Genomic DNA, 24,631 nt, shown 5'->3' with positions numbered 1-24,631 from the left:
AGAATTTATTAAGAAAGTGGGTGACTGTGTTGTTGATTGGTTGGGAAGGATATTCACTGTATGCATAAATCATGAAGTGCTTGAGGATTGGAGGAATGCATGTATAGTGCTATTGTATAAAGGCAAAGGGGATAAAGCTGAATGTTCAAACTACAGAGGCATAAGTATTTTGTAGTATATCTGGAAAATTGAACGGGAGGGTATTGATTGAGAGGGTGAAGGCATGTACAAAACATCAGATTGGGGAGAAGCAGAGTGGTAGAGGATGTGTGTATCATGTGTATGCTTTGAAGAATGGATGTGAGAAATACTTAGAAAAACAGATGGATTTGTATGTTGCATTTATGGATCTGGAGAAGGCATATAGAGTTGATAGAGATGCTCTGTGGAAGGTATTAAGAGTATATGGTGTGGGAGGGAAGTTGCTAGAAGCAGTGGAAAGTTTTTCTCGAGGAGGTAAGGCATGTGTACGAGTAGGAAGAGAGGAAAGTGATTGGTTCCCACTGAGTGATGGTTTGCGGCAGGAATGAGTGATGTCTCCATGGTTGTTTAATATGTTTATGGATGGGGTTATTAGGGAGGTAAATGCAAGAGTTTTGGAGAGAGGGGCAAGTATGCAGTCTGTTGTTGATGAGAGGGCTTGGGAAGTGAGTCAGTTGTTGTTCACTGATGATACAACATTGGTGGCTGATTCAGGTGAGAAACTGCAGAAGCTGGTGACTGAGTTTGGTAAAAAGTGTGAAAGAAGAAAACTGAGAGTAAATGTGAATAAGAGCAAGGTTATTAGGTTCAGTAGGGTTGAGGGACAAGTCATTGGGAGGTAAGTTTGAATGGAGAAAAACTGGAGGAAGTGAAATGTTTTAGATATCTGGGAGTGGATTTTGCAGTGGATGGAACCATGGAAAGGGAAGTGAGTCACAGGGTGGGGGAGGGGGTGAAGGTTCTGGGAGTGTTGAAGAATGTGTGGAAGTCGAGAACATTACCTCAGAGAGCAAAAATGGGTATGTCTAAGGGAATAGTGGTTCCAACAATGCCATATGGTTGCGAGGCATGGGCTATAGATAGGGTTGTTCGGAGGAGGGTGGATGTGTTGGAAATGAGAAGTTTGAAGACAATACATGGTGTGAGGTGGTTTGATCGAGTAAGTAATGAAAGGGTAAGAGAGGTGTGTGGTAATAAAGAGTGTGTTTGAGAGAACAGAAGACGGTGTGTTGAAATGGTTTGGACACTTGGAGAGAGTGAGTGAGGAATGATTGACAAAGAGGATATATGTGTCAGAGGTGGAGGAAAGAATGAGAAGCGTGAGACCAAATTGGAGGTGGAAAGATAGAGTGAAAAAGACTTTGAGTGATCAGGGCCTGAACATACAGGAGAGTGAAAGGCATCCAAGGAATAGAGTGAATTGGAACAATGTGGTATACCGGGGTCAATGTGCTGACAATGGATTGAACCAGGGAATGTGAAGCATATTGGGTAAACCATGGAAAGGTCTCTGGGGCCTGGGAGTGGAAAGAGCGCTGTGGTTTTGGTGCATTGCACATTGCAGCTAGACATGAGTGTGAATGAATGTGGCCCTTTTGGTCTTTTCCTGCCGTTACCTCACTGGAGGGAGGGCATGCTATGTCATGTGTGGCGGGTGGCGACGGGAATAGATGAAGGCAGCAAGTATGAATATGTACATGTGTACATATGTATATGTATGTATACGTTGAAATGTATATGTGTGTATGTGCGCGTGTATGGGCATTTATGTATATACATGTGTATGTGGGTGGGTTGGGCCATTCTTTCGTCTATTTCCTTATTCTACCTCGCTGACGTGGGAAACGGCAATTAAGTTTAATAAAAAATGAAAATATATATGAAAGCCGGCAAGGCAGCGAGTTTGGATGGTATTGCAATGGAAGTTATTAAAAAAGGGGGTGACTGTACTGTTGACTGGTTGGTAAGGTTATTAATGTATGTATGACTTATGGTGAGATGCCTGAGGACTGGCAGAATGCTTGCATAGTGCCATTGTACAAAGGCAAAGGGGATAAGAGTGAGTGCTCAAATTACAGAGGTATAAGTTTGTTGAGTATTCCTGGGAAATTATATGGGAGGGTATTGATTGAGAGGGTGCAGGCATGTACAGAGCATCAGACTGGGGAAGAGCAGTGTGGTTTCAGAAGTGGTAGAGGATGTGTGGATCAGGTGTTTGCTTTGAAGAGTGTATGTGAGAAATACTTAGAAAAGCAAATGTAGCATTTATGGATCTAGAGAAGGCATATGATAAAGTTGATAGAGATGCTCTGTGGAAGGTATTAAGAATATATGGTGTGGGAGGTAAGTTGTTAGAAGCAGTGAAAAGTTTTTATCGAGGATGTAAGGCATGTGTACGTGTAGGAAGAGAGGAAAGTGATTGGTTCTCAGTGAATGTTGGTTTGCAGCAGGGATGTGTGATGTCTCCATGGTTGTTTAATTTGTTTATGGATGGGGTTGTTAGGGAGGCAAATGCAAGAGTCTTGGAAAGAGGGGCAAGTATGCAGTCTGTTGTGGATGAGAGAGCTTGGGAAGTGAGTCAGTTGTTGTTCGCTGATGATCCAGCACTGGTGGCTGATTTGGGTGAGAAACTGCAGAAGTTGGTGACTGACTTTGGTAAAGTGTATGAAAGAAGAAAGCAGAGAGTAAATGTGAATAAAAGCAAGGTTATTAGGTACAGTAGGGTTGAGGGACAAGTCAACTTGGAGGTAAGTTTGAATGGAGAAAAACTGGAGGAAGTGAAGTGTTTTAGATATCTGGGAGTGGATTCGGCAGCAGATGGAACCAAGGAAGCGGAAGTGAATCACAGGATGGGGGAGGGGGCGAAAGCTCTGGGAGCATTGAAGAGTGTGTGGAAGTCAAGAACGTTATCTTGGAAAGCAAAAATGGGTATGTTTGAAGGAATAGTGGTTCCAACAATGTTATATGGTTGCGAGGCGTGGGCTATAGATAGAGTTGTGCGGAGGAGGATGGATGTGCTGGAAATGAGATGTTTGAGGACAATATGTGATGTGAGGTGGTTTGATCGAGTATGTAATGAAAGGGTAAGAGAGATGTGTGGTAATAAAAAGAGTGTGGTTGAGAGAGGAGAAGAGGGTGTTTTGAAATGGTTTGGTCACATGGAGAGAATGAGTGAGGAAAGAGGATATCTGTGTCATAGGTGGAGGGAACGAGAAGTGGGAGACCAAATTGGAGGTGGAGAGATGGAGTGAAAAAGATAGAGTGTGTGTGTGTGTGTGTATGGTTTGGGAATGTCTTATGAGTATACTCAAGGGTTGTTGAGGTTACAAGAGCTAAGGAAGGAGTAGCACTAATACAGCAAGATTTGTGGGAGTATGTGATTGAGTGTAAGGAAGTAAATTTTAGGTTGATGTGGGTTCAACTGAAAGTGGATAGCGAGAGATAAGTAATTATTACTGTTTATGCACCTGGCCATGAGAGGAAAGATCATTAAAGGCAAGTGTATTGGAAGTGTCTTAGTGAGTGTGTCAGCAGTTTTAATGCAAGAGGCTTGGTATTAGGGATAAGTGATTTAAATGTGAAGGAAATATGGCAGTTGAGGGTATAATAGGGGTGCATGGGGTATTCAGTAATATGAATGTAAAAGGTGAACAGTTGTGGAGTTGTGATGAAAAAGGATAGGTGATTGGGAGAAACCTGGTTTAAAAAGAGGGATATACACAAGTATAAGTATACATGTAGGAGGGATGGTCAGCCGGCATTTCTGGATAACGTTAATTGATAGGTATGTAAAAGAGACTTTTGGGTGTAAATGTGCTTCGAGGGGCAGCTGGTGGGATAACTGATCACTAGCTTTTAGAGGCAAGGGTGAAAATTTGTAGAGGTTTTGGAAAAAGAGGAAGCAATGTCTGAGAGAAGAAAATGGTGAAAGTAAGTGAGCTTGGAAAAGACTTGCTTGAAGAAATATGAGAGATTAAGTAAAGAATGGCAAAAGGTGAGAGTAAATGAAGCAAAGAGAGTGGGTGAGGACCATATGGGAGGTATTTAGGGAAGCAGTGATGGCATGTGGCATACAAAAGGTGGGAAGTGAGCAGATTAGAAAGGGTAGTGAGTGCTGGGAATAAGTAAAGTTGCCTTTTGGTGGTAATTAGAAAGGAGGAGAGCAAATAATTGAGAAATGTATATGTGAAAACAGCAAGAGGTCAAGAGGAAGGTGCAGGGGGTGGAAAAAGAGGGCAAATGAGCATTGGCGTGACTCAGTATTAGTAAACTTTAGGAGGGATAAGATGTTTTGGAAGGAGGTAAATAATGTGCCAAAGACTAGAGAATTAATGGGACATTATTGTAGGGGGCAAAAGGGAAAGTGTTAACAGGTAGTAACGAAGTGAGGAGGAGATGGAGTGTGTATTTTGAAAGACTGTTTAGTGTTTGATGACAAGGTGGCAGATTTACAATGTTTTGGTCAGGGTTTTATGTGAAGTGAGAGTATCATGGAGAGTGGTTAGATAAAGAGAAAAGAGGTGGTGAAAGCTTTGCATAAGATGGAATGCAGCAAGATGGCTGGAGTGGATAGGGTTACTGTTAAATTTATTAAAAAAGGGGTGACTGTGCTTTTGATTGGTTGGTAAGGATTTTAGTGCATGTATGGTTCATGGTGAGGTATCTCAGGATTGGTAGAATGCATGTATAGTGCCACTGTATAAAGGCAAGAGGGATAAAGGAGAGTGTTCAAACTACAGATGTGTAACTTTGTTCAGTATATTTGGTAAGTTGTATATAAGGGTATTGGTTGAGAGGGTGACTGCATATACAGAACATCAGATTGGGGAGAAACAGTGTGGTTTCAGAAGTGTTTCAGATGTATGGATCAGTTGCTTGCATTCAAAAATGTGCAAGAAATATTTAGGAAAACAGATGGATTTGTATGTGGCATTTATGGATCTAGAAGGCATATGATATGGTTGATGATGGAGGTGCTTTGTGGAGGGCCTTAAGAATATACAGCATGAGGGGAAAGCTGCTAGAAGCAATAAGAAGTCTTTGTCAAGGTTGTAAAGGATGGGTATGAGTAGGAAGGCAGGAGAGTGAATGGTTCCAAGTGAAGGTACGTTTGCATGATTGTTAATTTGTTTCAGGCAAAGGTGGTGAGGGAGGTAAATGCAAGTCTTAAGAAGGGTGAGTACAGCCTATGGAGGTAAGTCCATGGGAAGTGACTTAGTTGTTTGCTGACGATACAGCAATGGTGGTAGATTCAAGTGGGAGACTGCAGAAGTTAGTGATTGAGTTTGGAGGTGTGTGAATGGAGGATGTTGAGGTACACAGGAAACTGAGCAAAGCTGCTGAAAAAAATACTATGAACCAGTAGTTGATGATGAAATAATCAAGTAAGAATTTGGGGTAGTTGATGAAAGGTTTTGAAAAATACAGAGAATACAGGACTAGTGCTTGCCAACTAAAGAAGGATTACAGGGAAAGTTAGAGACACAGCAGAATATAGCTGAAAAGTGAGTGGCACAAAAAACAGAAAGATTAATTAAGCAGAAGGTTGACAGATGTAAATTTACTCTGATTATTTTTGGTGTTACTTTTGGTGTGGAAGATTATATACCTACAGAAGAAGGGAACATAGGGAGGAAATGATTATTAAAAGATTGATGGAGGGAGAGTATGGGACTGCCAGAAGGAATTTCCATGATAAAGGATAGGAATCTATAATCAAGACATGAAGGGGTGACCAGTTATGGTTACGTCTGACTTAGTCTCATCAAGCCAGGAAGTACTTAGAAAAGCAAACAATCTTTAAGAAATGGTTGCTTTCGGTATGATATTCATCGTGTGAGAAATCTATGGAAAAGAGGAAGAAAAGCAAAGAATTCAGTCAGAAGAAAAAAGAAATTGAAGATGCGACACTTGGCAAAATGATTGAACAACCCCACTAAAACTGCAGAGAAGGCAGGAATGTTAGGAAATGGTAATTTCAAACAGAGTAAAATATTCAAATGCTGATGGATAACTATGTATAAAGAACTGGAATTTAGGGATCTTATAAGGGAACCTGATATAACTGGAATTGTGGAAACTAAGATTACCAAGGAGATAAACTCTCCCGTTTTGCCCAGAGGGGTACATGATAGCAAGAAGTTAAAGGAAGGAGAGGATTAACACTCTTTATAGATGAGAGTTTTAAGTTTCAAGAAATAGTGGTAAATGTAGGGAAGAAAAGCAGTGGTGGCATTACTTTATAAACATCCAAAGAAGTGCAACAAACCAGAACAAATGTGCAATAATAACAATGATGGAACAATCAGTGAAATACTTCACAGAGATAGTAAAGTACTGATAATATAGGGATTTCCATAATAAAGAGATAGACTGAAGAAATTTGGATTTTTATACTGATAGTAACAGAGACAAATTTTTTGAGTGTATATACGAAAATTTTCTGTCATCATGTCATGGAGCATACTAGGAGGTGGGGGACTGATACACCTTCATTAACACATCTTTCCTGCTAGCATGGATATTGAGAACATTATACAAGATACTCCAAATGGAAGAAATGATCTAGTAATGCCTAAGTTTGAATATATGGTAAAAGAAAAAAAAATAGCAGAGGAGAGACAAGAAATAAAGAGGAGATACTATGTGAGAAAGTACACAGACATAAATAATTTTTACTGTAATTCATATTGGTAATTGGAATTCAGTACACAGGAACCGCAGCTCTGTGTTGAGACGTTCTGTTAAATGTACATTGGAGCAGAGGCACAGTACTTAAGCCTCAAATGCAAAGGGTACGGTAAGAAAAAGGAAGGAGAGGTTTAATAAGAGATGCTATGCAGCAGAAGAGTTTTGAAATGTCCAGTGGCAAAAATATAGACAGCAACACTCTAGCCACCTAGCACTTGTAAGGAAGATGAGAGCATGGAAACAGTACAGCAGGATCAGAAGAGGAACAGAGGAGCTTCCTCTGTTGCAGTCTTTAGCTCAACAGTTCTACCTTACTCTTCAAAAGTTCCAGATCTCCGACGAGGTCCCTTAATTCATTCTGGATGACCCTGTGTCGTTCAGCAGATGTCACAATAGGAGTGTAATCAGGATCCTCTGATGATGATTCACATGGTCAAAAAAGTTCATCATCCTGTTCATCCTTTGACTCCAAAGAAAATGTGTCAGGTTCCATAACAAGAAGTTCTTCACCTCGAGGTACTGGATGTATGGCAGATGGTATGTTAAGATAGCTTACAGTCCATTTTTTTTCTTCTTAGAAATACTTTGCCAAACTGGAGCTGATGCAGAAGTAACACTCACTGTTGTAATTTGTTGGCAACTTCCACAACAAGGACATCACAAAAGGCATCAATAGCCTTTTGTATTTCAACCAGCTGCAAAGGTTTGTGTCACAAACATTGCAGCATAAGTTTGGTGCCCAACTCTTGTCCCTGGACCCCAACCTTACAGCCAAAGTAAAGATTGTAGGCTTTCCTGATGACAGAAGCTGTGGCACACTTTTGTGATGCAAAAGTCATCTCCTCACAAACAAAGCAAAGTTCCCTGCACTATTCATGCACTTACAAGGCATCCTTGTTGATGTTCAGCAAAGAAATCACTCAACAGTCAGTCACACATGGCACTTCACACAACTGGAGCATTATGTTTAAGCAGAATGATGGAAAACCAACTCATGGTACTACAAGAAACAGCAAGTATTATATTGTATTTCCAAAAAGAAATTGGCCTGCACTCTGATTACAATATTTACGGCAACACTTACTTGAATGCTGACTTAGGGATGTGAAAAAGCTGCATGACAAGAGCACTATATGAAAAGAAATACAAGGATATGAAAAAGACTTTAGGCTATAAGTGCAGCACAAATGCACCAGGAGACTTTCCTGAGGGAAATGATAAGCAGCAAGTAGGGTGATGCAATACCTGAGTGCTGATTGCATCATCCACTACCCATGTTCAGGGTTACCATGACTTGTCTCACAGCAACGCAGTGCAAAACCCTGTGCATTTTGTACACATCAGGATCCACCCTATATCTTCAAAATTAGAGACAATTAACTGTTTCAAGCATCAAATTTGTGCTCAGCACTCTAAAATCAAACATATTGGCTTTTGATCAATGTAATTTTACTGTAATGTTATAAAAATGCTGTTTATTTGAATTACTAACAGAGAACTGTACTGAGAGGAAGCAATGTATCTTGGGGAATGCAGTGTTCATTGGTGAGACGTGAAGATGGCATATATCACTCCACAGACAGCGAGTTCCACCAGAGAAAACTACATTTTAGTTTCGACACAATACCTGTATTACCTTTTAATTCTTACATAAGTCATATGTGATGGAATTTGCATCCTAAAAGTGTCTATAATAAAATTTTGAGATTTTGGTTGATGATCTGGTACAATTGGAACCACCAGCACACAATAAATTTTGTTTATCAACCATGCTTACCCATGCAGGTGAAGATATTGTATTTTCTCCTAACTATAATACTGGTGGAAGGTACTGTGGAAGGTACTAAGAGTATATGGTGTGGGAGGCAAGTTGTTAGAAGAAGTGAAAAGTTTTTATCAAGGTTGTAAGGCATGTGTACGTGTAGAAAGAGAGGAAAGTGACTGGTTCTCAGTGAATGTAGGTTTGCGGCAGGGGTGTGTGATGTCTCCATGGTTGTTTAATCTGTTTATGGATGGGGTTGTTAGGGAGGTGAATGCAAGAGTTTTGGAAAGAGGGGCAAGTATGCAGTCTGTTGTGGATGAGAAAGCTTGGGAAGTGAGTCAGTTGTTGTTCGCTGATGATACAGCGCTGGTGGCTGATTCAAGTGAGAAACTGCAGAAGCTGGTGACTGAGTTTGGTAAAGTGTGTGAAAGAAGACAGTTAAGAGTAAATGTGAATAAGAGCAAGGTTATTAGGTACAGTAGGGCTGAGGGTCAAATCAATTGGGAGGTAAGTTTGAATGGAGAAAAACTGGAGGAAGTAAAGTGTTTTAGATATCTGGGAGTGGATCTGGCAGCGGATGGAACCATGGAAGCAGAAGTGAATCATAGGGTGGGGGAGGGGGCGAAAATCCTGGGAGCCTTGAAGAATGTTTGGAAGTTGAGAACATTATCTCCGAAAGCAAAAATGGGTATGTTTGAAGGAATAGTGGTTCCAACAATGTTGTATGGTTGCGAGGCGTGGGCTATGGATAGAGTTGTGCGCAGGAGGGTGGATGTGCTGGAAATGAGATGTTTGAGGACAATATGTGGTGTGGGGTGGTTTGATCGAGTAAGTAATGTAAGGGTAAGAGAGATGTGTGGAAATAAAAAGAGCATGGTTGAGAGAGCAGAAGAGGGTGTTTTGAAATGGTTTGGGCACATGGAGAGAATGAGTGAGGAAAGACTGACCAAGAGGATATATGTGTCGGAGGTGGAGGGAACGAGGAGAAGTGGGAGACCAAACTGGAGGTGGAAAGATGGAGTGAAAAAGATTTTGAGTGATCGGGGCCTGGACATGCTGGAGGGTGAAAGGCGGGCAAGAAATAGAGTGAATTGGATCGATGTGGTATACCGGGGTCGACGTGCTGTCAATGGATTGAATCAGGGCATGTGAAGCATCTGGGGTAAACCATGGAAAGTTCTGTGGGGCCTGGATGTGGAAAGGGAGCTGTGGTTTCGGGGATTATTACATGACAGCTAGAGACTGAGTGTGAACGAATGGGGCCTTTGTTGTCTTTTCCTAGCGCTACCTCGCACACATGAGGGGGCAGGGGGATGTTATTCCATGTGTGGCGAGGTGGCGATGGGAATAAATAAAGGCAGACAGTATGAGTTATGTACATGTGTATATATGTATATGTCTGTGTGTGTATATATATGTGTACATTGAGATGTATAGGTATGTATATTTGCGTGTGTGGATGTGTATGTATATACATGTGTACGGGGGTGGGTTGGGCCATTTCTTTCGTATGTTTCCTTGCGCTACCTCGCAAACGCGGGAGACAGCGACAAAGCAAAATAAATAAATAAATAAATAAATAAATAAATAAATGAGAGTTGGGGTGAGAGAGTATCATTAAATTTTAGGGAGAATAAAAAGATGTTCTGGAAGGAGGTAAATAAAGTGCGTAAGACAAGGGAGCAAATGGGAACTTCAGTGAAGGGCGCAAATGGGGAGGTGATAACAAGTAGTGGTGATGTGAGAAGGAGATGGAGTGAGTATTTTGAAGGTTTGTTGAATGTGTTTGATGATAGAGTGGCAGATATAGGGTGTTTTGGTCGAGGTGGTGTGCAAAGTGAGAGGGTTAGGGAAAATGATTTGGTAAACAGAGAAGAGGTAGTGAAAGCTTTGCGGAAGATGAAAGCTGGCAAGGCAGCAGGTTTGGATGGTATTGCAGTGGAATTTATTAAAAAAGGGGGTGACTGTATTGTTGACTGGTTGGTAAGGTTATTTAATGTATGTATGACTCATGGTGAGGTGCCTGAGGATTGGCGGAATGCGTGCATAGTGCCATTGTACAAAGGCAAAGGGGATAAGAGTGAGTGCTCAAATTACAGAGGTATAAGTTTGTTGAGTATTCCTGGTAAATTATATGGGAGGGTATTGATTGAGAGGGTGAAGGCATGTACAGAGCATCAGACTGGGGAAGAGCAGTGTGGTTTCAGAAGTGGTAGAGGATGTGTAGATCAGGTGTTTGCTTTGAAGAATGTATGTGAGAAATACTTAGAAAAGCAAATGGATTTGTATGTAGCACTTATGGATCTGGAGAAGGCATATGATAGAGTTGATAGAGATGCTCTGTGGAAGGTATTAAGAATATATGGTGTGGGAGGTAAGTTGTTAGAAGCAGTGAAAAGTTTTTATCGAGGATGTAAGGCGTGTGTACGTGTAGGAAGAGAGGAAAGTGATTGGTTCTCAGTGAATGTAGGTTTGCGGCAGGGGTGTGTGATGTCTCCATGGTTGTTTAATTTGTTTATGGATGGGGTTGTTATGGAGGTAAATGCAAGAGTTTTGGAAAGAGGGGCAAGTATGAAGTCGGTTGGGGATGAGAGAGCTTGGGAAGTGAGTCAGTTGTTGTTCGCTGATGATACAGCGCTGGTGGCTGATTCATGTGAGAAACTGCAGAAGCTGGTGACTGAGTTTGGTAAAGTGTGTGGAAGAAGAAAGTTAAGAGTAAATGTGAAAAAGAGCAAGGTTATTAGGTATAGTAGGGTTGAGGGTCAAGTCAATTGGGAAGTGAGTTTGAATGGAGAAAAACTGGAGGAAGTGAAGTGTTTTAGATATCTGGGAGTGGATCTGGCAGCGGATGGAACCATGGAAGTGGAAGTGGATCATAGGGTGGGGGAGGGGGCGAAAATTCTGGGGGCCTTGAAAAATGTGTGGAAGTCGAGAGCATTATCTCGGAAAGCAAAAATGGGTATGTTTGAAGGAATAGTGGTTCCAACAATGTTGTATGGTTGCGAGGCGTGGGCTATGGATAGAGTTGTGCGCAGGAGGATGGATGTGCTGGAAATGAGATGTTTGAGGACAATGTGTGGTGTGAGGTGGTTTGATCGAGTGAGTAACGTAAGGGTGAGAGAGATGTGTGGAAATAAAAAGAGCGTGGTTGAGAGAGCAGAAGAGGGTGTTTTGAAGTGGTTTGGGCACATGGAGAGAATGAGTGAGGAAAGATTGACCAAGAGGATATATGTGTCGGAGGTGGAGGGAACGAGGAGAAGAGGGAGACCAAATTGGAGGTGGAAAGATGGAGTGAAAAAGATTTTGTGTGATCGGGGCCTGAACATGCAGGAGGGTGAAAGGAGGGCAAGGAATAGAGTAAATTGGAGCGATGTGGTATACCGTGGTTGACGTGCTGTCAGTGGATTGAATCAGGGCATGTGAAGCGTCTGGGGTAAACCATGGAAAGCTGTGTAGGTGTGTATATTTGCGTGTGTGGACGTATGTATATACATGTGTATGGGGGGGGTTGGGCAAACGCGGGAGACAGCGACAAAGTATAATAAATAAATAAAATAAAATAATACTGGTAAGATATTGAACTATTGCATTCATATTGGTGATTAAGATGTGTATTTCAATTATGACAGCAATAGCTGGTAACCCATAGAAGACTTTCCAACAAAAACCCAGTTGGTGAGATCTGAGATGAAATTGATCATCCCTGAAAGTTTATCTACAAGAGCCACCCTACAAGAATAACATGCAACTAGAGAAGGCAAGTCTTGTGTAACAAAGCCTAACATCTTGTATAATATGCCACAAGAGAAGGCAAGTCTTGTGTAACAAAGTCTAACATCTTATTAGACTCTTAGGTCTCTCAAAAAACATCCACAGAGTCCAACATCCATTACCTATAAGAAGGGATACATCAACCTGAATGAGTTTTATTTTTTAATTCTCCATCAGAACTGAAGAAAAGAAGAGAATGAAATACACTAAAGAAAGAAAATAAGGGTAAATTACAAAAATGAATAGCTTTGGATAAGATGAAGAAAATAATAAAACAAACACAACTGACAAAAGACAATGCAACAGAATGAAGACATACAGAACATGCTGAAGGTTACAGATCCTTTTACTTTTTGAAAAGGCACGAACAGCTCTACTTACAGTATACTATTTGATTACTAATATCAGTAATTTTGGTGAACATAGAAAATAAACTTCACTTTTTAAGCTGATTTAATTCTGCACCTCGTACACTTTTGTATTTTATTTCATTTTGTGAACTATGCTTCAAAAAAAATGCACTCCTGATCTTACCACTCCTTCTGAAAATTCAAAAACTGATATTACAGAAACCTCTCAATATTTCCTACTTACAATATATTACTTGATGTACAATACTAAAATAAACATCATTGAAATGCTTACTTTTTTGCCAAATTCACATTACATGGAGAAGTGCCAATAGGTATACCATGGTTGTGCATGACATGAATAAGTGTATTCTTGGCATCACCTGACCAAGAATCAAAATCTACCACATTACGGATCACACTTGCTATTCCGTCATCTGGAAATTCCTGAAAAAAAGAATTGTATTTGCATCAGCAGTTTTGATGCAAGAGATCAAGTTTTTTTAGGTGCACACATACATGCCATATTTCATTCTGCACTATTTAATCACTCTGTAGAAAATACTGAATTGCTGGAGCAATGAATTAATTTTTTAGAGAAAACCTATATCATGTATTTCATGAAAGTATATGTTAAAACTAAAGTTTAACCGGGTAGCACAAAATATGATTTAAAGGGACCCAATCTGGACTTTTCTGCACATTGTACTGCTGATGATTTAACTATGATCCAATCTCTTGAAGAAGTGAATAACTATTATGCAAGTAAGAGTGTGGTTGTATTTTTCAAATTTCTGGAACAGAGAGCAAATGCTTCAGTGCATAATATCTAGTAAGGAGGAGAAAGAAGGTTATGCAACTCAGTTTCAGCAAGTCACTGAATATATACCTTATACACTTCCTATGCTAATAGATTAGTTTAAAAAATTACCTGTACTTTTGTCTGTATTATGATCAGAATTATCATATGAGTTTATAGCAGGGTAGTATATTATCTCAGTACTGTAAAGGTACAATGTAAGGCTTTATGCAACCAATGACCAGGAAGGTATATTACCAGTACTACCCATCTGCAAGTATCAAGAGGGTTAGTGACACCTGCTTAGTGACCCAGCACTTTAGTGATTGTCTTTTCTTTCTGCCTCACTAATATGTGGACAACTGGCATTCTGTCCAAAAACATACAATCTGTCCTTGTCATCTGCAACACCTGACAACACTTAACTCGTACAGCTCATTTTTCATAACTAGATTTTGCTGCAGCCCTGCCTTTTGGCAAAATAGTAGGAGCAGTAGATAGAAGTAGTAGTTATGAACATTTAATCATGATTATTAGATAGAACTAGTAGGTAGGAGCATTAGATAGAAGTAGTCATTAGGAACATTTGGCAGGAGCCTCTGCAAACACTGCATAAGTCTTGCCCTCTGCCAGTGGTCTGTTAAGGGTGAGGCGCTAAAGGCTAAGAAGTGGCACTGGAGTTCTTTAGTTATGGAGACTGTTGCCATGGCCACTCCTTTCAGGGAGTTCATATTGGAACAGGCATCAGAGATACAGATAGAGATCAAGTATTAGTAATGGCTGATCTGAATGCACAAATGGGTAACAAGGCAGTTAGAGGTATAATATGGGGGATAGGGCATTCAGGAAAGTGAACTTAAGTTGAGAACAACTTCTGGAGTTGTGTGCTGCAAAAGAACTGATGATTGGGAAAATCTGGTTTAAAAAGGGGACAAAAATTTGCATTAAAGGCTGGGTATGGAAAATAGTTTGGGCATTGCTGTATTCCATAATAACTGATAGGTGTGCAAAAGGAAGACTTTTAGTTGTGAATGTGCTATAAAAGGCAGCTGGTGGGATGTCTCATTACTACTGAGTGAAAGTCAGATTAAAGAATAGTAGAGGTTCTCAGGAACAGGGAGGTGAAAGTGAGCTTGGAAGAGAGTTCTATGAAGGAATACCAAGATAGATCAAGGGAAAAATGGCAAAAGCTGAGAGTAAATGAAGCTATGGGAGTGGGTGAGGAATGGAAGGCATTTAGGGAAGCAGTGCTGGCGTGTGAGTGAGATCCATGTGGCATGTGAAAGGCAGGGTAGCGAGTAGTGGGATGAAGAAATGATGTTTGAAGTGAAAGAGAACAGATCGGCTTCTGGGCAGTATTTACAGGGAAGGAGTGAAAATGATTGGGTATGAATCAGAGAAAGTGGCAGGAGGTTAAGATGAAGGTGAAGGGGATGAAAATGGGTATGTATTAGAGAAAGTGGCAGGAGGTTAAGATGAAGGTGAAGGGGATGAAAAAGAGGGGAAATGAGAGGTGGGGTGAGTGACTATCAGTAAACTTTAGGGAGAGATGATGTTTTGGAAAGAATAATGTGCAACAAACAAGAGAACAAATATGAACATTGAAGGGGACAAAAAAGAGGAAGTGATAAGAGGTAATAATGAAGTGAGGAGAAGTGGTGAGTATCTTGAAAGACTGTTGAATGTATTTAATGACAGTGGCAGATGTAGGATGTTTGGGTTGGAGTGGTAGGTGAACTAAGAGAGTCATGGAGAATCGTTTGCTGAAGAGAAAAGTGGTGATGAAACCCTTACACGAGGTGAAATGTAGAAAGGCAGCTGGAGTGGATGGTACTGCAGCTGAATTCATTAAGAAAGGGGGTGACTGTGCTGTTAATTGGTTGGTAAGGATTTTCAATGTATGTATGGATTATGGTGAGGGGCCTGAGGATTGGCAGAATGCACGTATAATGCCATGGATGCATGGGATAAAGTGAATTGGAATGATATGGTATACTGGGGTTGACATGCTGTCAGTGGACTAATCCAGGGCATGTGAAGTGTTCAAGGTGAACCATGAAGAGGTCTATGGGGCCTAGTAGTGGATAAGGAGCTGTGGTTTCCATTCATTAGACCTGACAGCTAGAGAATGGATGTGAGCAAATGCGACCTCTTTTTCACTTCCTGGTGCTACCTCACTACTGCAAGAAATGGCAGTTGAGTTTGGATATATATATTTTTGTATTTATTTTTATTATACCAGATCATCGTTTCCTGCGTCAGCAAGGTAGCACCAGGAAGCAGACGAAGAATGGCCCATCCACTCATATACAAACATATATATACATTCATGCCCATACCCACATATATATACATAAATGCCCATACCCAATGTACAGACATATACATATTAACATACACACATATACATACACAGACATATACATATATGTGCATGCATATATTCATATTCGCTTATCTTTATCCATTCCTGACACTACCAGGCCAACAGGGAACAGCATCACCATACCCTGCTTCAGCAAGGCAGTGCCAGGGAAACAGATAAAAAAGAAAAAAATAAATAAAATAAATAAATAAATAAAATAAATATATATATATATATATATATATATATATATATATATATATATATATATATATATATATATATATATATATATATATATATATTTCTTTTTTTTTTTTTTGCTTTGTTGCTGTCTCCCGCATTTGCGAGGTAGCGCAAGGAAACAGACGAAAGAAATGGCCCAACCCACCCCCATACACATGTATATACATACGTCCACACACACAAATATACATACCTACACAGCTTTCCATGGTTTACCCCAGACTCTTCACATGCCTTGATTCAATCCACTGACAGCACGTCACCCCCGGTATACCACATCGCTCCAATTCACTCTATTCCTTGCCCTCCTTTCACCCTCCTGCATGTTCAGGCCCTGATCACACAAAATCTTTTTCACTCCATCTTTCCACCTCCAATTTGGCCTCCCTCTTCTCCTCGTTCCCTCCACCTCCAACACATATATCCTCTTGGTCAATCTTTCCTCACTCATTCTCTCCATGTGCCCAAACCATTTCAAAACACCCTCTTCTGCTCTCTCAACCACGCTCTTTTTATTTCCACACATCTCTCTTACCCTTACGTTACTTACTCGATCAAACCACCTCACACCACACATTGTCCTCAAACATCTCATTTCCAGCACATCCATCCTCCTGCGCACAACTCTATCCATAGCCCACACCTCGCAACCATACAACATTGTTGGAACCACTATTCCTTCAAACATACCCATTTTTGCTTTCCGATATAATGTTCTCGACTTCCACACATTCTTCAAGGCTCCCAGAATTTTCGCCCCCTCCCCCACCCTATGATCCACTTCCGCTTCCATGGTTCCATCCGCTGCCAGATCCACTCCCAGATATCTAAAACACTTTACTTCCTCCATTTTTTCTCCATTCAAACTCACCTCCCAATTGACTTGACCCTCAACCCTACTGTACCTAATAACCTTGCTCTTATTCACATTTACTCTTAACTTTCTTCTTTCACACACTTTACCAAACTCAGTCACCAGCTTCTGCAGTTTCTCACATGAATCAGCCACCAGCGCTGTATCATCAGCGAACAACAACTGACTCACTTCCCAAGCTCTCTCATCCCCAACAGACTTCATACTTGCCCCTCTTTCCAAAACTCTTGCATTCACCTCCCTAACAACCCCATCCATAAATAAATTAAACAACCATGGAGACATCACACACCCCTGCCGCAAACCTACATTCACTGAGAACCAATCACTTTCCTCTCTTCCTACACGTACACATGCCTTACATCCTCGATAAAAACTTTTCACTGCTTCTAACAACTTGCCTCCCACACCATATATTCTTAATACCTTCCACAGAGCATCTCTATCAACTCTATCATATGCCTTCTCTAGATCCATAAATGCTACATACAAATCCATTTGCTTTTCTAAGTATTTCTCACATACATTCTTCAATTTTTTTTTGCTTTGTCACTGTCTCCCGCGTTTGTGAGGTAGCGCACGGAAACAAACGAAAGAAATGGCCCAACCCACCCCCATACACATGTATATACATACACGTCCACACACGCAAATATACATACCCATACATCTCAATGTACACATATATATACACACACAGACACATACATATATACACATGCACACAATTCACACTGTCTGCCTTTATTCATTCCCATCGCCACCTCGCCACACATGGAATAACATCCCCCACCCCCCTCATGTGTGCGAGGTAGCGCTAGGAAAAGAAAACAAAGGCCCCATTCGTTCACACTCAGTCTCTAGCTGTTATGTAATAATGCACCGAAACCACAGCTCCCTTTCCACATCCAGGCCCCACAGAACTTTCCATGGTTTACCCAAGACGCTTCACATGCCCTGGTTCAATCCACTGACAGCACGTCGACCCCAGTATACCACATTGTTCCAATTCACTCTATTCCTTGCACACCTTTCACCCTCCTGCATGTTCAAGCCCCGATCACTCAAAATCTTTTTCACTCCATCTTTCCACCTCCAATTTGGTCTCCCACTTCTCCCGTTCCCTCCACCTATGACACATGTATCCTCTTGGTCAATCTTTCCTCACTCATTCTCTCCATGTGACCAAACCACCATGCAGGTGCGTTGGGCCATTCCTCGTCTGTTTCCTTGCACTACCTTGCTAACGCAGGAGATGGTGATGTATAATGCACCAAAACCACAGCTCCCTTTCCACATCTGGGCCATACAGACCTTTCCATGGTTTACCCCAGACATTTCACATGCCTTGATTCATTCCATTGACAGCATGTTGATCCCAGTATACCTCACAGTTCCAATTCACACTATTCCTTGCATGCATTTCAACTTCCTTCCACCTACAATTTGGTCTCCTGCTTCTCCTTCTTCCTCTTCCTCTGACACATATATCCTCTTTGTCAATCTTTCCTCACTCATTCTCTCTATGTGACCAAACCATTTCAACACACCCTCTGCTCTCTCAACCACACTCTTTTTATTACCACACATCTCTCTTACCCTTTCATTACTTACTCAATCAAACCACCTCAAACCACATACTGTCCTCAAACATTTCATATCCAACACATCCACCCTCCTCTGCACAACCCTATTGATAGCCCATGCCTCGCAACCATATAACATTGTTGGAACCACCATTCCTTCAAACATACCCATTTTTGCTCTCCGAGATAATGTTCTTGCGTTCCACTCATTCTTCAACACTCCCAGAACCTTTGCCCCCCCTCCCCCACCCTGTGACTCACATCTGCTTCCATGGTTCCATCCACTGCTAAGGCCACTCCCAGATATCTAAAACACTTCACATCCTCCGGTTTTTCTCCATTCAAACTCACCTCCCAATCAACTTGTCCCTCAACCCTACTGAACCTAATAACCTTGCTCTTATTCAAATTTACTCTCAACTCTCTTTCACACACTTTACCAAACTCAGTCACCAACCTCTGCAGTTTCTCACCTGAATCAGCCACCAGCACTGTATCATCAGTGAACAACAACTGGCTCACTTCCCAAGTCCTCTCATCCACAAGAGACTGCATACTTGCTCCTCTCTCCAAAACTCTTGCATTCACCTCCCTAACCACCCCATCCATAAACAAATTAAACAACCGTTGAGACATCACGCACCTCTGTCGCAGACTGACATTCATTTAGAACCAATCACTTTCCTCTCTTTCTACACGTAAACATGCCTTACATCCTTGGTAAAAACTTTCCACTGCCTCTAGCAACTTACCTCCCACACCATATACTCTTAAAACCTTCCACAAAGCATCTCTATCAACCCTATCAAATGCCTTCTCCAGATCCATAAATGCTACATACAAATCCATCTGTTTTTCTATGTATTTCTCACATACATTCTTCAAAGCAAACACCTGATCCACACATCCTCTACCACTTCTGAAATCCCACTGCTCTTCCCCAGTCTGATGCTCTGTACATACCTTTACCCTCTCAGTCAATACCCTCCCATATAATTTTCCAGGAATACTCAACAAACTTATGCCTCTGTAATTTGAACACTTACCTTTATCCCCTTTGCATTTGTACAATGGCACTCTGCATGCATTCCACCAATCCTCAGGCTCTTCACCATGATCCATACATACACTGAATATCCTTACCAACCAATCAACAACACAGTCACCCCCTTTTATTATAAATTCCATTGAATACCATCCAAACCCGCCGCCTTGCCAGCTTTCATATTCGGCAAAGCTTTCACTACCTCTTCTCTGTTTACCAAACCATCCTCCCTGACCCTCTCACTTTGCACACCAACCTATATCTGCCACTCTATCATCAAACACATTCAACAAACCTTCAAAATACTCACTCCATCTCCTTCTCACTTCATCACTACTTGTTATTACCTCCCCATTTGCCCCCTTCACTGATGTTCCCATTTGTTCCCTTGTCTTATGTGCTTTATTTACCTCCTTCCAAAACATCTTTTTGTTCTCCTTAAAACTTAATAATACTCCCTCACCCCAACTCTCATTTGCCCTCATTTTCACCTCTTGCACCTTTCTCTTGACCTGCCACTGCAAAATTTGTCCAAACACCTCTCTCTTCTCTTTCACTAACAATCTTACTTCTTCCTCCCATCACTCACTACTCTTTCTAATCTGCCCACCTCCCACCTTTCTCATGCCAAAAGCCATCACTGCTTCCCTAAATACATCCCATTCCATCCCTCACTCCCCTTACATAATTTGCTCTCACCTTTTGCTTTTCTGCACTCAATCTCTCCTGGTACTTTTTTACACAAGTCTCCTATCCAAGCTCACTTACTCTCACCACTCTCTTCCCTACATTTTCTCTTCTTTTTTGAAAACCTCTACAAATCTTCACCCTCACTTCCAGGAGATAGTGATCAGACATCTCTCCAGCTGCCCCTCTCAGCACATTAACATCCAAAAGTCTCTCTTTTACACGCCTATCATTTAATGCGTAATCCAATAGTGCCCTACTCACATACATATACTTATTCATATATCTCTTTTTAAACCAGGTATTCCCATAATATATTTATTTTATTATACATAATCACTGTTTCCCGCATCAGCAAGGTAGTGCATTAAACAGACAAAGAATGGCCCATCCATTCATATACACATATATATACATAAACGCCTACTTATGCACATATACATATCAACATATATATACACGTATGCAGACATTACATACATACACATGTACATATTAATACTTGCTTGCCTTCATCCATTCCTGTCGCTACCCCAACCCATAGGAAAACAGCATCGCTATCCCCTGCTTCAGCGAGGTGGCGCCGGAAAACAGACAAAAAAGGCCACACTCATTCACACTCAGTCTCTAGTTGTTAAAAGTAATGCACTGAAACCACAGCTCTCTCTCCACATCCAGGCCCCACAGACCTTTCCATGGTTTACCCCACACATTTCACATGACCCCAGTTATCATATCGTTCCAATTCACTCTATTCCTTGCACGCCTCTCACCCTCCTGTATGTTCAGGCCCTGATCACTCAAAATTTGTTTTCTTTTCATTAATATTCACCATTTCCAGCATTAGTGAGGTAGCATTAAATATAGAGGACTTGGCCCCCTTCTCTGTTCCTTCTTTTGGAAAAGTAAAACCAGGAGGGGAGGATTCCAGCACCCTGTTCCCTCCCCTTTTAGTTGCCTTTTAGAACAAACACTTCTGGGCTAATGTGGGAAAAAGAGGTCAAGTATGAAATAAAAAGAATCTAATATGAAACGTTCCTGTATCTGTAAAAGAAGTCCATAACAAATAAGGATAATGCTATAAAGTACGGTCATTTATTCATGATAACCTGCAACCATTTTTCTTATGAAAGTCCTAGTATTACTCAGGATCTCTTTCCAGAGGCTCCACATTTCTAGTTGCAAAGAAATGTGAATTCCCATGGAGTGAAATGTTCTTTGGTAAGAATACACTCTTAATGATCAGCCTTGTCAAAGGTTCCCTTTCAGTTGTGGTGTAACCACAAGCAGGTGGAGTCTTATGAAATCTATTCAGTGAGGTAAATATCATAATCAAACAAGCATACTCTTCACAATGCAATGTAACAAAACTTATGAGTTGAAAAGAAAAATGTCACTCACTTGAAGGTGTCTAACAATATTGACAACTTCTCGTGTAGAATATGGATAGTGAATGAGGCCTTGGTCAGCAAGATTTCTAAGTTCACTGAATGCTTCTACTAGACGACGCATGGAGTTTTCAGGGACATTTGGGCCATATGAGTGCAGAAGAGACATCTCAGATTCCACACTTGGATTATCAATGGCATGGCAACTGAAGAGATCACCTGTAAAATATATATTCAAAGATCAAATCCCACAGATATCTAACTAAATAAATCAACCAAGAAGCTTATAACCTTACTGTTTTTTCCTCTACAACATTTCAATAACAACAGAAAAGTAACAAGTAAAAAGAAAAATATGCTGATCATGAATGAAGAGTTAATGGCCTCCTCACTGTATATATTGTTTTTCTAACAAGGATTGCACTTATTTTCTCCACAACACATTTAACCTAGTTACCTGAGTGCCACCTTCAGCCTACTAAGCAAACTCTCACACGCTGAAAAGATGTTATGAACTGTACATACCTACAGATAAGTATGATGCGATTTTTGTAAGGTGGCAGGGCTATCATGTTGTACTCACCACTTGACATGCATGTTGACACAACCTTTCAACCACCCTGCCTTGTCCCCTCACTTGATTGTTGTGTAATGATATTTGTTTTCAGCAGCTACTCCTCTGGTGTGGTTATTTATTCTTGGTTCATTCACTACTGTCTTCAATCATGAGCCTTTTCTTCTTTTGAATGTTTCTGTAGTCACTCCATTTAAATTTCTTAGATCATCAAGTACTGTATTGAATAATAATTCTAACTTCCTCGCAGAGTATTTGTGTATCTTTGTCTTATGCATTTTTTGTATGTTTTCAGGAATTTCTCTTTAATTAATGATTCTGTACAGTCTTTGTCTGGTTATTTCAAAGCTCAAAAAAATTGATCTCCATTCCCTATGTCTGTTGTAAGCATACATCTTCCCCTCTGCCATTTGAGAATGTAAGGATCTAGCTCTTTTAATTGGTCATGGTAATTCATATGCTCCATTCCCCTAATCTTACTTGTGAAATGTTTTGGTATTCTCTTTTTCTATATTCCCTCTAGTTTAATTCATTCTGCTTTACTGGTGACCATGCAACACAGCAATACAATGATACCGTGATTAGTGTTCAGGATACGTTCCTGGAAAATGGAGTGCCAAGCAAAACATCTCTCTATGGATATTGTTATCAATTAAAGAATATCATATTAACAATGTACAATACTGTACCATGAATAATGGTCATTTTATGACAAGTGACAATTGTAGTAGAATGAGTGACAGAGGCAGTGTGTTGGTGAGACAGTGGGTAGGAGGGGGTGGGAAAAGGGAGGCAGTGGTTGTCCTATGGCTCTGCTCTGGCTGAAGGTATTCCATCTCCAATAACTGAAATTATGATTTAGATGGGGATAATAAGGTCAGTGGTGATGATAGGGGTGGTGATAATGATGGTGAAGGAGATTGTAGTAAGGTGATATATCTATCAGTTACTTTGGTAACACTGGCCACAGCACAGTCAACACTACTAAACGCCTGGTCTCACAAAATTGAGTGTAAATGAGCAATATTATACCCCTTCAGCATTCTTACATAATATTTTAAAATATGGAGTAAAAAAGTAGACAAGTGAGGGTGATTAGAGAGGTGGGGTGGTTGAGAGTAGTAAGAGGCACCAAGCACTCCTCACCAGTTGATGTTCAACCCAACAATACACTCACCACCACACACTAATGCTTCAGTTAACCAGACACAATTCTATGTAGTGCAATAAGACCTACACATAATATTAAATTATGAAACACATTTTATAGCAGTAGTCATGGTTACTTGCCAACAAAGCACTGAAGCAGCAACATGACAACAGCAGGGAGAGACAAAATAGGAAGGAGAAGTTACTCCTGGAATAAAGGGCCAAGTTGTGGCTCCTCCTCATGTTTCAGCTGTTTCTTGAAAACGGCATCTAGGTTTGGCTGCCTTTTTTTAATTTTTCTTAAAAATTTTCATTTTACATCAAGCACTAAATTTCGCAGGCCATTTTCCAGACATGATGTGTTAAAAAAAATAGCCACAATGATTAAAGAAAATGGCGAGTCAGCAAGAGTATGTGTAGAGTGTAAGCATAGCAAACTTTGTATCGTACTAACAGTGGAGAGAGCTCAACATTGATTGGACATGAGCGTATGTGTATACATGTGGTGCTCTGATCAGCTGTGAAAATAAGCAGAGAGAGCTGCTCTCAGCATTTTGGGAATGTTTGGACTTTTGACTTTTTTGGATTCTCATTTTTTTTTTCCCCCCTACTAAAACTAGAGCTTGAAGATGCAACCAAGAACACTAATGAAAAAGCACTCTCAGGGTTAGTGCTAACCAGGGTATTACTGTATTCAAGTTTACTTCTTATATGTACATTAAACATTTTCATCATTGTCTGTCTCTCGTTTTAAAAATTTTCACTTTAATTCCACCCATTATTTGGCTTAAAAACACTTTTTCCAAAATGTTCCTTGAATTCAAGTTCTTCACCGATAATCATTCCTTAATCTCTGATTGTTTCATTCTACTTTATCTGTGCAGCATCTGTGGTAGGCACTGCAATTGCATTAGTTGTCGTATGACTAGTATGTTCATTTCTCTTAATAAAATTCTATTAAGTTCTCATGTGCTCATCTGCAGATGTCATCCAGGTCTCTGAAGTTTTTCTTGATCATCCATGTTCTTTATTGCTTTACTTAAAATTGTGTCATCTGCAAAACTTCTGATTACATTCTCATATCATAATTACAAAGAGTATTGAGGCCAGAACTGTTCCTTGTAGTACTCGAGACAGCTTGTCTTCTTCCTCAGATACATTTCTATTTGCAAATATTTTGAATTTTCTGTGATAAAAGTTTTTTGATTCATTTCAACTTTCCACTTTCTTTAGTAACAGTCATTTACTTGATGAAATACTTTTGCAAAATCAAGAAAAACAGTGTCCATTCTTTTCCCACCCATTAATCTTTCATATGTCATTATGATGGGCTAGTAGTTTTGTTTCCATACTTTTACCAGGG

At 40.4% G+C, this 24,631-nt stretch overlaps 1 protein-coding gene across 11 annotated transcripts in view; it reads right to left on the bottom strand.

Annotated features, from left to right (window-relative positions):
• Positions 1 to 24,631, bottom strand: part of c12.2 (von Willebrand factor A domain-containing protein c12.2) — a 336,226-nt gene that overhangs the window by 4,819 nt on the left and 306,776 nt on the right. For all 11 annotated transcript variants that reach the window (XM_071684244.1, XM_071684254.1, XM_071684252.1 and 8 more), the window contains 2 exons: positions 21,559 to 21,764; positions 12,851 to 13,002 (listed from right to left, as the gene is read on the bottom strand). In XM_071684244.1, the coding sequence (XP_071540345.1) occupies positions 12,851 to 13,002; positions 21,559 to 21,764 (358 nt within the window). The remainder of the gene's footprint in view (positions 1 to 12,850; positions 13,003 to 21,558; positions 21,765 to 24,631) is intronic.

Source organism: Panulirus ornatus, chromosome 37, assembly GCF_036320965.1.
Source record: "Panulirus ornatus isolate Po-2019 chromosome 37, ASM3632096v1, whole genome shotgun sequence".
In the NCBI taxonomy this organism is placed as follows: Eukaryota; Metazoa; Arthropoda; class Malacostraca; order Decapoda; family Palinuridae; genus Panulirus; species Panulirus ornatus.
Note: the sequence above shows the minus strand (reverse complement) of the source record. Positions and strands in the feature narration are given on the sequence as shown.